This window comes from Eulemur rufifrons, chromosome 1 (assembly GCF_041146395.1).
Source record: "Eulemur rufifrons isolate Redbay chromosome 1, OSU_ERuf_1, whole genome shotgun sequence".
Classification (NCBI taxonomy): Eukaryota; Metazoa; Chordata; class Mammalia; order Primates; family Lemuridae; genus Eulemur; species Eulemur rufifrons.
In genome coordinates this window covers 84375655-84390536 of record NC_090983.1, presented here as the reverse complement: position 1 = coordinate 84390536, position 14882 = coordinate 84375655, and the positions used below count along the sequence as shown (strand labels likewise).

At 37.0% G+C, this 14882-nt stretch overlaps 1 protein-coding gene across 1 annotated transcript in view; it reads left to right on the top strand.

Annotated features, from left to right (window-relative positions):
• The window catches only part of THSD7B (thrombospondin type 1 domain containing 7B), an 841191-nt gene that overhangs the window by 251205 nt on the left and 575104 nt on the right, over positions 1 to 14882 (top strand). The window contains exon 3 of the mRNA XM_069473127.1: positions 9726 to 10536. Coding sequence (XP_069329228.1) covers positions 9726 to 10536 — 811 coding nt within the window. The remainder of the gene's footprint in view (positions 1 to 9725; positions 10537 to 14882) is intronic.

Below are 14882 nucleotides of genomic sequence, written 5' to 3'. Positions count from 1 at the left end.
AAGTAACATTGCAATTGTGCCATGATACTGCTGTTTCTCAGAGTTTTAAAAAATGGAATAACTTGGAAGTTATTTTCCAGACAAGAGTGGAAATTTTAAGACATAGTCTTAAAATTGCTATTTTAAAGCAGAAATAATTGTTCCTTTGAAAAAAATAAGATGAACTAAATGTTCTGTCCACCAAAATGCAGCTAGTGCTTTGTTCACTCTCACTGGTACATCATAGGAATCTCTGCAACAAGAAAGAGAGATATATTGTAACTGTTATAAGGATGGTTTTCTTGAAGTTAAGAATAATATTATCTTGGGTATGCTTTTGTGCAATTTTTTTCCCAGGCGAAATTAATTCTTGAGTTTCTTAATGGTAAATGAAATGTTTGGATGCCATCCGCCCTTTTGTCTTATGTATTTTTAAAGCCTGTGTGCATAGTCCCAATGTTGCTGCCTTTCCTTGACCTCTAGTAGACAACACAAAGGAAGGCCTCCTTTGTCAAGCCCAACATGTATTGATCATTTACTATATAAATAGAACTTTATTCTCATTTTTTCAGCAGGGACACAGCTTAAAATTTTTAGCCTCCCAAGCACGTGTTCCTGTTTGCTTTTTCTGTGATATAAAGCAAACCGATCTCTGGCCCTCCTGAAGTGTAGTCCATGCCTAGGCGGTCAGTAAGCTAGGGGAGAAAGTCCTTCAGGAATATATTGTGCGAGATGCAGCTGCTCTCTCTTTCTGGCTTACTCACCATTGCTTTTTCCATTTAACTGATGCAAAACAGCCAATAAATGATTTCCTTCCACCTCTTCAGTGAATCCAGAAGGCTTAGCTGAAGCTTTCATAGTAAGTAAAGTCAAAGTTGAGTGGAGCCATATTTATGGGATGAGAACAGCCCATAAATATCTCTTGACAAGTAGCAGAGGCCCAGGAGTTCTGAGGCCATCCTCCGAGCCAGGCCACTGAGCTGGGACAGAGACAGAGGAAGGAGCTTTGGGGAGCAGAGGAGTGGCAGGGCCCTCAGCCCCTCACAGTAGCTGCTCTCAAAGCAGACTGCCTTCTAAATGTATTTCACCTAATGGGCTTTGCAAGCCTCCATTTGCTCAAGGGTTATCATTGCTAAAAATAGTTAAACTGTAATTGTTGTGGAAAAGGTTAGAGTAAGATAGAGCTGGAGAAGCGTCCTGAGCTGTTTACCTTGAGCAGGTTCTTTGATCTCATGCATCGATGTTCTCATCTGGTAAAGCAGAACAATGTCAATAATGCATGTCTGGTATTGGGGACATGATAGTAGGTGTCAAAAAAACCAGCACTTGTTACTATTATTGCTAATATGTATTATAGGGACGCATAATTTCTGATTGGTGCCCGAGGGTTCCTGTTTGTGTTAAACCCCAGGACTTTGCTGGATGTATGTGAGCAGTAGCTTAATCCATGTTCTCAAGCATGCAAAGACAGGATGCAGCCCACTTCACATAATAAATCGTGAAGGGCGCCTGGTAGCAGCTGTCCTATGAGGCTGAAAAATCTCAGTGTTAACAGGCAGTCTGTTGCTTGTGTTATATGAGTTTTTATGTAATTTCTACTTAGTCATTCTGTCTTATCCTCTCTTCCCTCCCCCACACCTTATGTCGCAATCATTTACGGAGCCTTTATTCTTCCCTTGCAGTCTTAGAACTGTCATAATAGCGGCCAGTGTGATGAGTGTATCAAGATCACTGGATTGGGTGTCTGGAAATGGAATTGTCTTATTTCTGCTCCATATGACTGTATGACCTTGGGCAAGTCATTGAGTTTTACTAGGTTTTATTTTTTCCTGTGAAAACTGTAGGCTGTAAGACTCTCTTTCCACTTCTATATTCTAGAAGTTTAGCAGGATGTGGGTTTTAGTGATCCTAAAAGACCCACTTATGTTAGAATGCTATGAAGTATATGAGGTTTGAGAATCTCTTTTAGGCTTTAGAATCTTTAGAAAGTAGAATTCAAACCAGAAATATCGATAAACAATTTCTAAAAGGTGGTCTTCTGTCTCTGTGATGTTTGCATTAGCTGCTGAATTGTTCAGATATATTTCTAATCTATCTTGCTGTTGAGCTACTTTTAATAGATGTTCTAGCCACTGGCGACTAATAACTTGTAATCAAGAATGATAAGTAACAGAGGCACTTTGCTTTTCAGCTAGAGGCATCTGTCCACAAAGACGAAATGGATTTACCATGTGCTATTAGTGCCAAGCAAAAACACAATCACACAGAAAGAGCTGGGAATGTTAGCAACAATGCTAACACTTACTTGTGGTATGAATATTATGTCCACACACTCTGTGGTAGCCTCGAATGGCATCATGAAAATACAATTGTCTCTAATCATCAGGGAAATGCAAATCAAAACCACAATGAGATATCACTTATCTCCAGTGAAAATGGCCTTTATCAAAGAGTCCCAAAACAATAAATGCTGGCATGGATGTGGAGAGATAGGAACACTCATACACTGCTAGTGGGACTGCAAACTAGTACAACCTCTGTGGAAAGCAATATGGAGATACCTCAAAGAGATACAAGTTGAACTACCTTTTGATCCAGCAATGCCATTACTGGGCATCTACCCAAAAGAACAAAGGACATTCTATAAAAAAGACATCTGCACTAGAATGTTTATAGCAGCACAATTCACAATTGCAAAGATGTGGAAACAACGCAAGTGCCCATAAATACATGAGTGGATTAATAAAATGTGGTATATGTATACCATGGATTTGTACTCAGCCACAAAAAACAATGGTGATCTAGCACCTCTTGTATTATCGTGGATGGAGGTGGATCCCATTCTACTAAGTGAAGTATCTCAGGCACCACATGTACTCACCATCAAATTGGTATTAACTGATCAACACTTAAGTGCACATATAGTAGTAACATTCATCAGATATCCAGCAGGTGGAAGGGGGAGGAGGGGATGGGTATGTACACACCTAATGGGTGCGGTGTGCACTATCTGGGGGATGGACATTCTTTTTTTTTTTTTTTTTTTTTTTTTTGAGACAGAGTCTTACTCTGTTGCCCAGGCTAGAGTGAGTGCCGTGGCGTCAGCCTAGCTCACAGCAACCTCAAACTCCTGAGCTCAAGCGATCCTCCTGTCTCAGCCTCCCGAGTAGCTGGGACTACAGGCATGCACCACCATGCCCGGCTAATTTTTTCTATATATATTTTTAGCTGTCCATATAATTTCTTTCTATTTTTGGTAGAGATGGGGTCTCGCTCTTGCTCAGGCTGGTCTCGAACTCCTGAGCTCAAACGATCCGCCCACCTCGGCCTCCCAGAGTGCTAGGATTACAGGCGTGAGCCACCGCGCCCGGCCAGGGATGGACATTCTTGAAGCCCTGACTCGGATGGGGCAAGGGCAATGTATGTAACCTGAACATTTGCACCCCTGTAATATGCTGAAATAAAATAAAAGAACAAAATAAATAAATAAATAAAATAAAATTGTATTTGGTGGCTCTTTACTTTTGCTGGTAAATTTTTCTAAAGAGATTTATTGGAATACTTTAGCACACTTATACTTCAGGCCATGAATGTGTTTTCTGACAAGAATTTAAGTATTAATGCAGGATTTTTTTACTGTAAAAAGTGAAATTGAATTTTCTTCATGAAATGCAACAGAGCTCAAATTCCTTCTCATTTAATTTTTTTTATGTTTTATATTTTTTATGTTTGTTAAAAGATTATCTGATGCATAACTCAATAATGGATATATCTAATGAGCAGGTTTTCTTTGACAGTTTAGAAAGTATTGAGTGGATTTGTGCATCCTCTGCTGTTGAAAGTTATTGATTATCATGATAGATTTATAAACATAGACTAGAAAACTCTCATTCCTTCTTCTTTCTATCAGTGTATCTGCCTCCAAGGCTCCTTTCCAACTTCTGGTTTGCTGCTTTAGATCTGGTGAGCTCTGGAAAGCCACAGCATTAAGATTATCAATTCTATGTATAAAGTAAGTGTAGATGGATCTAAAGAAGGAATCAAAGGCCCTCGTCTTGAGTAAATTGGCGTTATATTTACACTACCTGCCAAGTAGTAGGTAATGAATAATTGTTGTTTTAAAGAATGAATGCTCAGATGCCACTTTTTCTCATTCCTTGGGTTCTGAGATATATTTTATTTTTAAATTTTGAAAAAAAAATTTAATTATTATGGGTACATAACAGTTGTGTATCTTTATAGAGTACATGTGATGTTTCGATATAGGCATACAATGTGAATTAATCAAATCAGGGTAACCGGGGTATCCATGACCTCAGGCATTAATCATTTCTTTGTGTTAGGAACATTCCAATTCCACTCTTCTAGTTATTTTGAAGTATACCTTAACTTATTGTTGATTATAGTTACTTTGTTGTGTGATCAAATATTGTTCATTCTAACTTTTTAGCTATATTCTTGTACACATTAACTATCTCCACTTCATCCCCTCCTCCCCATTACACTTCCCATCCTCCAGTAACCATCATTGTACTCTCTGTCTCCATGTGATCAATTATTTGTAATATTTACCTCCCACATATGAGTAAGAACATGTGAAATTCGTCTTTCTATGCTTGGCTTATTTCACGTGACATACTGTTCTCCAGTTCCATCCATGTTGTTGCCAGTGGCAATATTTCATTTTTTGTGGCTATATAATATTCCATTGCTTGTATGTACCACAACTTCTTTGTCCATTCATCTCTTTATAGACACTTAAGTTGATTCCAAATCTTGGCAATTAATTGTAACTAGGCAGTGCAGATATGCTTTCGATATACTAAATTCCCTTCCTTTGGGTATATACCCATCACTGGAACTCCTGGGTCATTCTATTTCCAGTGTTTTGGAACTACTGTTCTCCGCAGTGGTTGCACTAATTTACACTCCCACCAACAGTGTACAAGGGTTCCGCTTTCTCCACATCCTCACCAGCATTCATTATTCCCTATCTCTTTGATAAAAGCCATTTTAACTGGGGTATCTCATTGCAGTTCTGATTTGCATTTCTCTGATGACTAATGATGTTGAGTATTTTTTGATCTTAGATATATTTTAGAAAGTGAACTTTCTTAGACAATTGTCTGCCATGTAAGAGAGGTATTACTTTAATTATTCCATAGTTGATGTGTAAACTTTTTGAGAAGTGAAAGTTACTACATCAATTTCTTGAACGTGAGGCAACTTACAGGTAAGTCAATGTTGTTTTAAATTAGATTTTGTAATTCTGAGGTCCATGAGTGCTGTGGTATAGTAATTACCCACAAATAATTTGCTTAAGATGCTAAAGCTCGGCATTATTATTCATGTCATCCCTCAACCCTTTTGCTCAAGTTAAAAATAAAACAATGTCAGGATAATAAAAGCTGCGCCTGGGAAAAATGTATGGTAAAGCAAACATCTCTTCCTATTGCATGGTTTTATTTTTTTTTTTTTTTATTTTTTTTTTTTTGTTGAGACAGAGTCTCACTTTGTTGCCCAGGCTAGAGTGAGTGCCGTGGCGTCAGCTTAGCTCACAGCAACCTCAGACTCCTCGGCTTAAGCGATCCTACTGCCTCAGCCTCCCGAGTAGCTGGGACTACAGGCATGCGCCACTATGCCCGGCTAATTTTTTCTATATAGATTTTTAGTTGTCCATATAATGTCTTTCCATTTTTAGTAGAGACGGAGTCTCGCTCAGGCTGGTCTCGAACTCCTGACCTTGAGCAATCCACCCGCCTCGGCCTCCCAGAGTGCTAGGATTACAGGCGTGAGCCACCGCGCCCGGCCTTATTGCATGGTTTTAAATCAGAGTCACCACTTCACACAGTGGCCGGTACTGTGCAAAAGCTGTGGAGAGTGTGTCTATTCTCTCTGTCCTCCAGAGCCCTCCTCTTCCTTTGCTGTAGGCATCTTAGTGAACACTGCACCTAGAGTTCAGTCATCCCGCATGCTGTTGTAAATGTGATGATTTAGATTGGGTAATCCATTCATCTAAACTAATCCAGTTAAGGGTAACTTAATTAAGAGAATAAAATCTGCCAGCACTTTTCTGCTTCTAGAAGAATATTGCATTAGAGTGTTCACATATTTGCACTTCCTGCAAAAATACAGGCAGGGAAAAATGAGAAATCACAGTCTTAAATTTGAATGAGACCTGAGAACTCATCAATGCTACCCTTCTGTGTCCAAAGAATTTACCTCTAAGCCAAAGCTTTAACCTGTTAATTAAAACTGGTCTGGCACAGTGGTCCCCAGCGTTTTTGGCACCAGGGACCGGTTTCATGGAAAACAATTTTTCCATAGATGGGGTGAGGGGAGGCAGAGCTCAGGCGGTGATTCCAGGGATGGGGAGCCCTGTAAATACAGATGAGGCTTCGCTCCCCAGCTTGCCACTCACCTCCTGCTGTGCGCCCCACCCCCCACCTCCTGCTTAAGTTCCCTGGAAGACAATTTTTCCAACAACCTGGGTGGGAGGTATGGGGCCAGCTCTGCCGCCTGGTCCCTAACAGGCCCTGGACCTGTACCAGTCCGAGGCCCGGGGAAGATACTTAGTTTATTTGAGAGCAACTATATTTATCTCACAGAAAGTGTAGTACATTGTAGATATTAATGGATGACATTTTTATATAATGTTGGCCCAGGTAAACATGCACAGAACAACTATCCTTGTTACATCACTGAAATGTTTTCCAAAATTACTGCCAGCATGAGTCTTAGTAAACATTACATCAATAATTAAACTTTTATTCCTTTAATTGTTCTAAATTTTGTTTTATTTTTATTACTTGGTGATTTTTTTTCCACAAGACATATAAAATGATTGTTATTTAAAAACATGGGTTTCTTATTTTTTTTAGATTATTTATCTCACATATATTCTAAATACAATCAGGTTTTATGTATGTGGTAAATTTGAAGGTGATATTCTCTTTTGTTCATGCAACTGCTCGCATTTTTAATGCGTTCTTCTATTTCTGAATTTGAAAAAGGGATGTAAGATTTCTCAAAGTGCAGGTCACATTTTACTTCAATATGCATGTTTTTTTTTTTTTTTTGAAATGGCAAAATCCCTCAAGGCTGTGTGATTTTCACTCATGTGTGTATTGAAAGTTCATCGCCAAATACAACTGAATAAATCATGGAACACATTTTCTTTCCATGCCTGAGAAATGCAAATTGTTATAGGTCAATTGTTGAAAGGTCTTGTCTCCATTTTGTATGTCTTGTTTGTAATTCGTTTTTCATTTATTCCATGCCTGCACAATTCACTTTTCATTTGATTGTTATTTGTATGTTCTGTGTTTTTCAATTGTCCCCAAAGTTTGCTTTAATATGAAGAGGAACTATTCTCCCTTGACTGTGCCTTCCTAAAGGTATTAATTTCCATAAACGAGCATGTGTCTTACTTCACAAGAGCTGCTGCCCTAAATTTCTAGAGGAAATTCTAGGGGAGGGAAATTCATTGCTCACATTGCTGACACCGGTTTGTTCTACTGACGTCCAAAGGAATGCTAACCAACAAATACGCAATCATGGCTAAGCTAAGAAACAGATCTGCAATGGTAGCAATTTTAATTTCTTAATCATTACACTTTGCCTTCCAGTCATCTAGGAAAAATTTTGCTATTTCATACAATCCTGCACTTGATCTTAACCAAAAAGCCTAGGAGCAATTATTTGGTAAAATTCTGTATAGACGGAGAATGCAAAAGCTAAAGGAAGAATAGTAATTTATAAAGTTTAAAATAGTAATGATTTCAAATAACAAAAACAACTGTCAACTATTTCCAAAGTAAGTGGAGAACAATATTATAATAATAAGAAAGTGTCTTAGTTAAATGCTTTAAAAATAGACACAAGGGTCACTTGGATGATGTTCTAAATGAATTAAATGTAAGATTAACTTTTGAAAATTGATGAGAAATCGCTCGATTTTTCCGCTCTTGCTTTTTCTAATCCACACACAAGTCCTGAGTGGAAAATTGTGTGTGTGTAATACCTAAACAGATAGAGATAAACTGACAGCCATTATTAAAAAATCCACAGTGCTTTACAAAAAAGTTTCCTTTATTTTTATGCAGTAACTGTTCTATATCATTCAAGACTGATTTTAGATTTTAGAAGTTTTTTACAGTTGTATATGTTTTTGAAATTGTTACTTTATTGAGAAACAGTGTTTTTGGGGGGTAATAGTAAAAATTTACATGTATAGTCTGACATGATGAACAGTGGATAGATACTTAAACTGCTCCAGAACATCCAATCTGTTGCCAAGAATGCCAGGTTTATGTGGCCAGAACAGGAATGTGAGGGAGAACTGAGATGACCATGTACATTTGAACCTGAAACAGGTGTCCTGCTAAAGGGACAGATCTATATCATGCCACAGGGCCCCAGATACAGATACTTGCTTCTGTGGCGATGCATATGTCTCTTCCTAAGTGCATGTGACTGAATACATGTCTGTTTTTTCTGCAAATGTACAGAATGAGAATGAAAATATTTTCTTCGGAGTAATTGAATGGCATTTGGGGCAACTGATCATATTTGGGGAAAGAGAGAGAGAGAAAGTATTTTATTTCTCTTGAATGTGTCAATTAGTATGCTTCTCAGTGTGTGAAGTGCCTTTATGATCATCACAGTCGTGGTATACGGACAAAAGTTACCTAGTTAAGCTGATAAAACTTACCAGATTACATATTTAAGTAAAGTGAAAGGGAAGAAACTTTTTTTTATTGACACAAAATGTGATTACTTGCTGTCCTTGTGAAAAGATATATGATCAACCTTCTGGATAAGGCCAGCTGGTGTGTCTGTAGAGTAGATGCAAAAAATGTGATAAACTTTAATGGGTAGCTCCCTCATCTGTCCATTTCTTGGAGTTTTCCCCCTCCTGTCAAAAACCTAATTAGTTAATTAAAAGAGTCAGCATATTACAGGCTAATGTTGGAAAATTTGCCCATCAGAAATCGAACTGAGTACACTTTGAGGATTCCAGGGGCGAATTTCCATGGGCAGTTTAGTGCTGCCGCTTCTTTGACTACCTTACATTTTTTTCTGCATCAGATTTTTTTTTTCTTCATGCAATTTGCTCTACAAGTACTAACCAGAACTGAGGAAAATTACTTTGAAAATGAAAATGAAGTTATGTTTTTAAACATATTTCTCTTCTGAGCTTCTTAATGTATGAGCTGAAGGATTGGAAATAGGAAAAAATCCTGCAATATTAAAATCCTGGCTTTAGGGCTTTTCTTTTAGATGAAACACTGCCTAAGTAGAAAGTATTACTGTTGAGTTAGACATGTAGGTTTGGGGACATACTAATTATAATGGTACCAATCATTTATTAAATGCATATTGTTTACTTGACACCACATTAGATCCTCAGAACAACTTTACAAGTCAGTGCTTTTATTATCTTCTACCTTATGTATATAGGTAAGAAACTAAGGCTTAGAAAGTCGAAGTAATTGGTTCAAGTTTTCACTGCTGGTAAGAGATGGAATGTGTGTTTCAACAAAAGCAAACTTTTTTTTCCCTTAGGTACATCTGAAGTATAAAGAGTCCACATTCTTAACGATTAAATTGCATTGTCTCTGTTCCATCAAAATTAGTAGTTTCATGCTGGTTGCGTGGGGAAGTGTGTTAATTGACCTCTGTTTTCCTGTGAATAGCTGAATGTCACCTCTGAGTAATTGACACCCTTGTTTTTCTGCCTGTAGGTCCCTGGGGAAGGTGCACAGGAGACTGTGGGCCGGGAGGAGTCCAGAGCCGGGCAGTGTGGTGTTTTCACATCGAAGGGTGGACAAGTCACCTGTCCAACTGTGATGAGAGCAACAGGCCTCCAAAGGAAAGAAGTTGCTTCCGAGTCTGTGACTGGCACAGTGACCTCTTCCAGTGGGAGGCATCTGATTGGCACCACTGTGTGCTCGTTCCTTATGCCCACGGCGAAGTGAAGCCTCGGACTGCAGAGTGCGTGATGGCGCAGCACGGACTGCAGCACCGGACGGTGCACTGTGTGCAGAAGTTGAACAGAACCATGGTTGCAAATGAAATATGTGAACACTTTGCCCCTCAGCCCCCTACAGAACAAGCTTGCCTCATTCCTTGCCCCCGGGACTGTGTTGTATCTGAGTTCTCACCATGGTCCAAGTGTAGCAAGGGATGTGGTAAGAAATTGCAGCATAGAACACGTGCGGTCATCGCTCCCCCTCTCTATGGGGGTTTGCAATGTCCGAATCTGACTGAGTCAAGAGCCTGTGATGCTCCCATGTCCTGTCCTCTTGGGGAAGAGGAATATACTTTCAGCCTTAAAGTTGGACCGTGGAGTAAATGTAGACTGCCTCATCTTAAAGAAATGAACCTAAGCGGAAGAATTGTTCTGGATTTTAGCTCTGATTCAAATGAGCAAGTCACCTTTAGACATCAGAGTTACAAAGCATATCACCATTCCAAGTCCTGGGCCATAGAGATAGGTTATCAAACTCGGCAAGTTTGGTGTACGAGAAGTGATGGAAAAAATGCTGTGTTAAGGTAGGAGGCCTTCCATGCTTATATCTTTAATTCCTTTAAAACATTTTATAGTGAAATTTTATAAAACTTCTTTATGATTTTATACAAATGGAAAATTACAGTCAGGTTTGTAATTTGGGTTGTTAGAAGTTTCATTTAAAAAAAATTTTCAATTTTGCTAAGAAATTTTATACATTTTATGGTTTGGACCAAGCAATGCTCTAAAATCTTGTGCTAAAATCTAGTGCAATTACATAGAGTAAGTCATACATTTCCACATTTTATCAAGACAGCAAATAGCATAAAAGTATATCTTTTGTTACTTTATTAATAGAAGACTAAGTGGTTTTTTATAATGATAAAAATTCAAGTTCACGCTCCAATTTTGGATATGAATTATGTAATTATTTTTTTTCAAAATGTTTATGCTTTTATAATTTATTCTTGGTTTTGTTTGTTTGCTTTTGTTTTCACTAGTATGATGATTCTTTTACATCTGAGTTGTAGAATATTTTATACTAGTAATAATGCTGAAAGGTTAATCCAAGAGTATTTTCTCTGGCATTGCTTTGATAAAGATGTTAACTTATATTGGTGGTAATTAGAATTACCTACCTGTAGAAGAAATAAACTAGAGACTTCAAAATTACTTATAATTGCTTTATTTTAAATTGTAGTCTAAAACATCATGACATGCACTCAGAAATATGTTGAAAGTAGGATTTAATTTTCCGACAGAAGTTTTTAAATGGGAGCATTGGTATATTGCTTAGTTGCTTCCGAATTAAGAAGCCTTTCAATAGTACTTAAATTACCAAACAACATCATACTCATCTCTAGAATTAATCATTATCATCAGTTGCTGCTTCTTGGGATCCACAGCTGGCTGGGACATGCCCAGAAGATTACCACTGGTGTTTATGAACAAAGTAACGTGATGATTGTTTTCTTTTTCCATTTGACTTCACAAATGAGCATATTTCATCTTTGATGCTTCATTTTGATTTATGCCACATGCAATTGGCAAGTCCATTGGGCAATGATTTGTGGCTTTTTATCGCCTACCTCTGTGAAGCTCAAAAGATTAAGCAAATTATTTGTTCAATTTGTTTGAATGAGTGTGTGGGATTCCGTAAAAACATTATTTTTTTTAATATTCCATACTATATTGCTGTGTTTAGCATTACATAGAATCTTTTCATTTCATTTTGTTTGCTTTTTTTTGCCATATTCTTCTTCTTTTTTCAATAGACTTTATTTTTTAGATCAATTTTAAGTTTACAGAAAAATTGAGTGAAGGTACAGAGTTCCCATAAACCTACTCACTCTCCCCAACACATGGTTTCTCCTATTATTAACATCTTGCATTAATGTGATACTTTTTAAATTCCGGCTGCGTTATTCACTCAATGTTTGTGTCCCCCTCCAAATTCATATGTTGAAATTTTAACCCTGAATGTGATGTTATTAGAAGGCTTGAGGCCTTCGGGAGGTAATTAGGTCATGAAAGTGGAGTCCTCATAGATGGGATTAGCGCCCTTGTAAGAAGAGACTTGAGAGCTTCCTCTCACTCTTTCCACCAAGTGAGGATACAACGTGAAGTTGGCAGTCTGTGACTCAGAAGAGAGACCTCACCAGAATCTGACCATGCTGGTGCCCTGGTCTCTGACTTCTTCTAGCCCCTAGAATGTTAAGAAATACATTTCTGTTGTTTTTAAGCCATCAGTCTATGGTGCTTTGTTACAGCAGCCCAATTGACTAAGCAAAATACCATAGATTAGGGACTTAAACAAGAGAAATGCATTTCCACAGTTCTGGAGGCTGGAAAGTCCAAAATGAAAATGCAGATTGCTTTAATTCTTGATGAAGACTCTCTTCCTGGCTTGCAGATGGATATCCTCTTCCTGTGTCCTCATGTGGTGGGAGAGAGGGGGAGAGAGCGTGCGCTGTCATGTCTCTTCTTATAAGGGCACTAATCCCATCATGAGGGCTCCACCCTCGTAACCTGATTACATCTCAAAGCCCCATCTCCAAATTGAAGGTTAGAGTTTCAACATTTCAATTCTGGGGGGACACAATTCTGTCCATGGCAGATAGATTCCTTACAATTGATGAACCAATATTGTTGAGCCAATATTGATTCCATAGTTTACATTAGGATACTCTATTTGTATTGTACATTCTGAATTTAATGAATGTCTGATGACATGCACCCACTCTTACAATATCATGCAGGATAGTTTCACTGTCCTAAATATCTCCTGTGCTCCATCTACTGAGCCTTCTCTCCCTCCCCCAGAACTCCTGGCAACCACTGATAATTTTACTGACTGTCTCTAGAGTTTTGCCTTTTAAAACATGTGATATAGAATCATACAATATGTAGCCTTTTCTGATTGACTTCTTTTACTTAGAAATATGCATTTACGTTTCCTCCAAGTCTGACTTGATGGCTTATTTCTCTATATCCCTGAATAATATTCCATTTTGTGGTATTATAATTTATCCATTTATCCATCTATTTATAAATTATCTATAATTTATCCATCTATTGAAGAACATCTTGGTTGCTTCTAAGTTTTGACATTTATGAATAAAGCTGATATGGAGATTCATGTGCATATTTTTGTGAACTTAAGCTTTCAACTCATTCGGGTAAATATTAAGGAATATAATTGCTGTATCGTATGGTAGGGGTATGTTTAGTTTTTTAAGAAACTCCCAAAGTATCTCCAAAGTGGCTTGTACCTTTTGCATTCCCACCAGCAATAAATGAGAATTTCTATTGCTTCGCATTGCTAGCATTTGTTGTTGTCAGTGTTTTGGATTTTTGCCATTCAAATAGGTGTGTAGTGGTATCTTGGTTTAAATTTCAATTCTTTAACAGCATATCTTTTCATACACTTGTTTGTCATCTCTATATCTTCTTTGATGAGGTGTCTAATTAGATTTTTTGCCTATTTTTTAATTGTTTATTTTATCATTGTTGAGCTTTAAGTGTTCTTTTTATATTTTGGATATTTTGCAAATATTTTTTTTCAGTCTGTGGTTTGTCTTTTCATTTTCTTAACAGTGTCCTTCAAGAGACAAGACGTCTTTAATATTAATGAAGTCCAGCTTCTCAATATTTCTCTCAAGGATCATTCTTTTGGTGTTGCATTTAGAAAAAAATAATCATCAAACTCATAGTCAACTAGATTTTTCTCTTACATTTTCTTATAGGAGTTTAATGGCTTTGTGTATTATGTTTCTGTCTATGATTCCTTTTGACATTTTGAAGTTTTATTTATTTATATTTTTGGTGAACAGTGGAAGGTCTATGTCTGTATTCTTTTATTTTTGTATCTGTGTGATATATCCAATTGTCCCAGCATCTTTTATTGAAAAGAATATCCTTTTTCATTGACTTACCTATGCTCCTTTGTCAAAGATCAGTTGACTATGTTTATATGGGTCTATTTCTATGCCTTCTATTTTTAGTCTGTTGATCTATCTATCTATCTATTCTTTGTCAGTAACACACCATTTTGAGCATGTAGCTTTATAGTAAATTTTAAAGTAGGGTAGTTTCAGACTTCCAAATTTGTTCTCCATTATTGTGTTGGCTATCCTGTGTCTTTTGCCTTTTTGTATAAACTTTAGAACTACTTTTTTATATACACAAAATAAATTGCCAAGAGTTTGATTGGAATTGCATATAATGTATAGATCAATTTGGAAAGAACTAATATTTTGATAATATTGAGTCTTCCTATCCATGTATGGGAATATCTCTCCATTTATTTAAATCTTTTAAAAAGTTTTTCTCAGAATCTTGTAATTTTTTCATATAGATCTTGTACATATTGTGTTAGATTTATGTATCTGATTTTTTTGGTGCTAGCATAAATAATATTGTGTTTTTAATTTCAAATTCCAATTGTTCATTGCTGGTATACAAGAAAACAATCAACTTTTGTGTTTTAACCTTGTGTCCTTCAACCTTATTATATTTGTTTATTATCCATGGATTTTTGTTGATTCTTTGGGATTATCTACATAAGCAATCATGCCATCTGCAAAAAAAGTTATTTCTTCCTTTCTAATCTGAGTATCTTTTCTTTTCTTTTCTTTTCTTGAATTATTATATTAGCTAGGACTTCTAGTACAATGTTGACTAGGAGGAGGAGTGGTAAGAAGGGACATTTCTTACTTTGTACTGGGAAAGAATCTGGTCTGTCCCCATTAAGTATAACATATTGCTAATTGTAGAGTTTCTTTGTAGATATTCTTTATTCAATCAGGGAAGCCCCCTTCTACTCTTAGTTTGCTGAGAATTTTTATCATAAATAAACATTATATTTTATCAAATACTTTGCATCTATTGT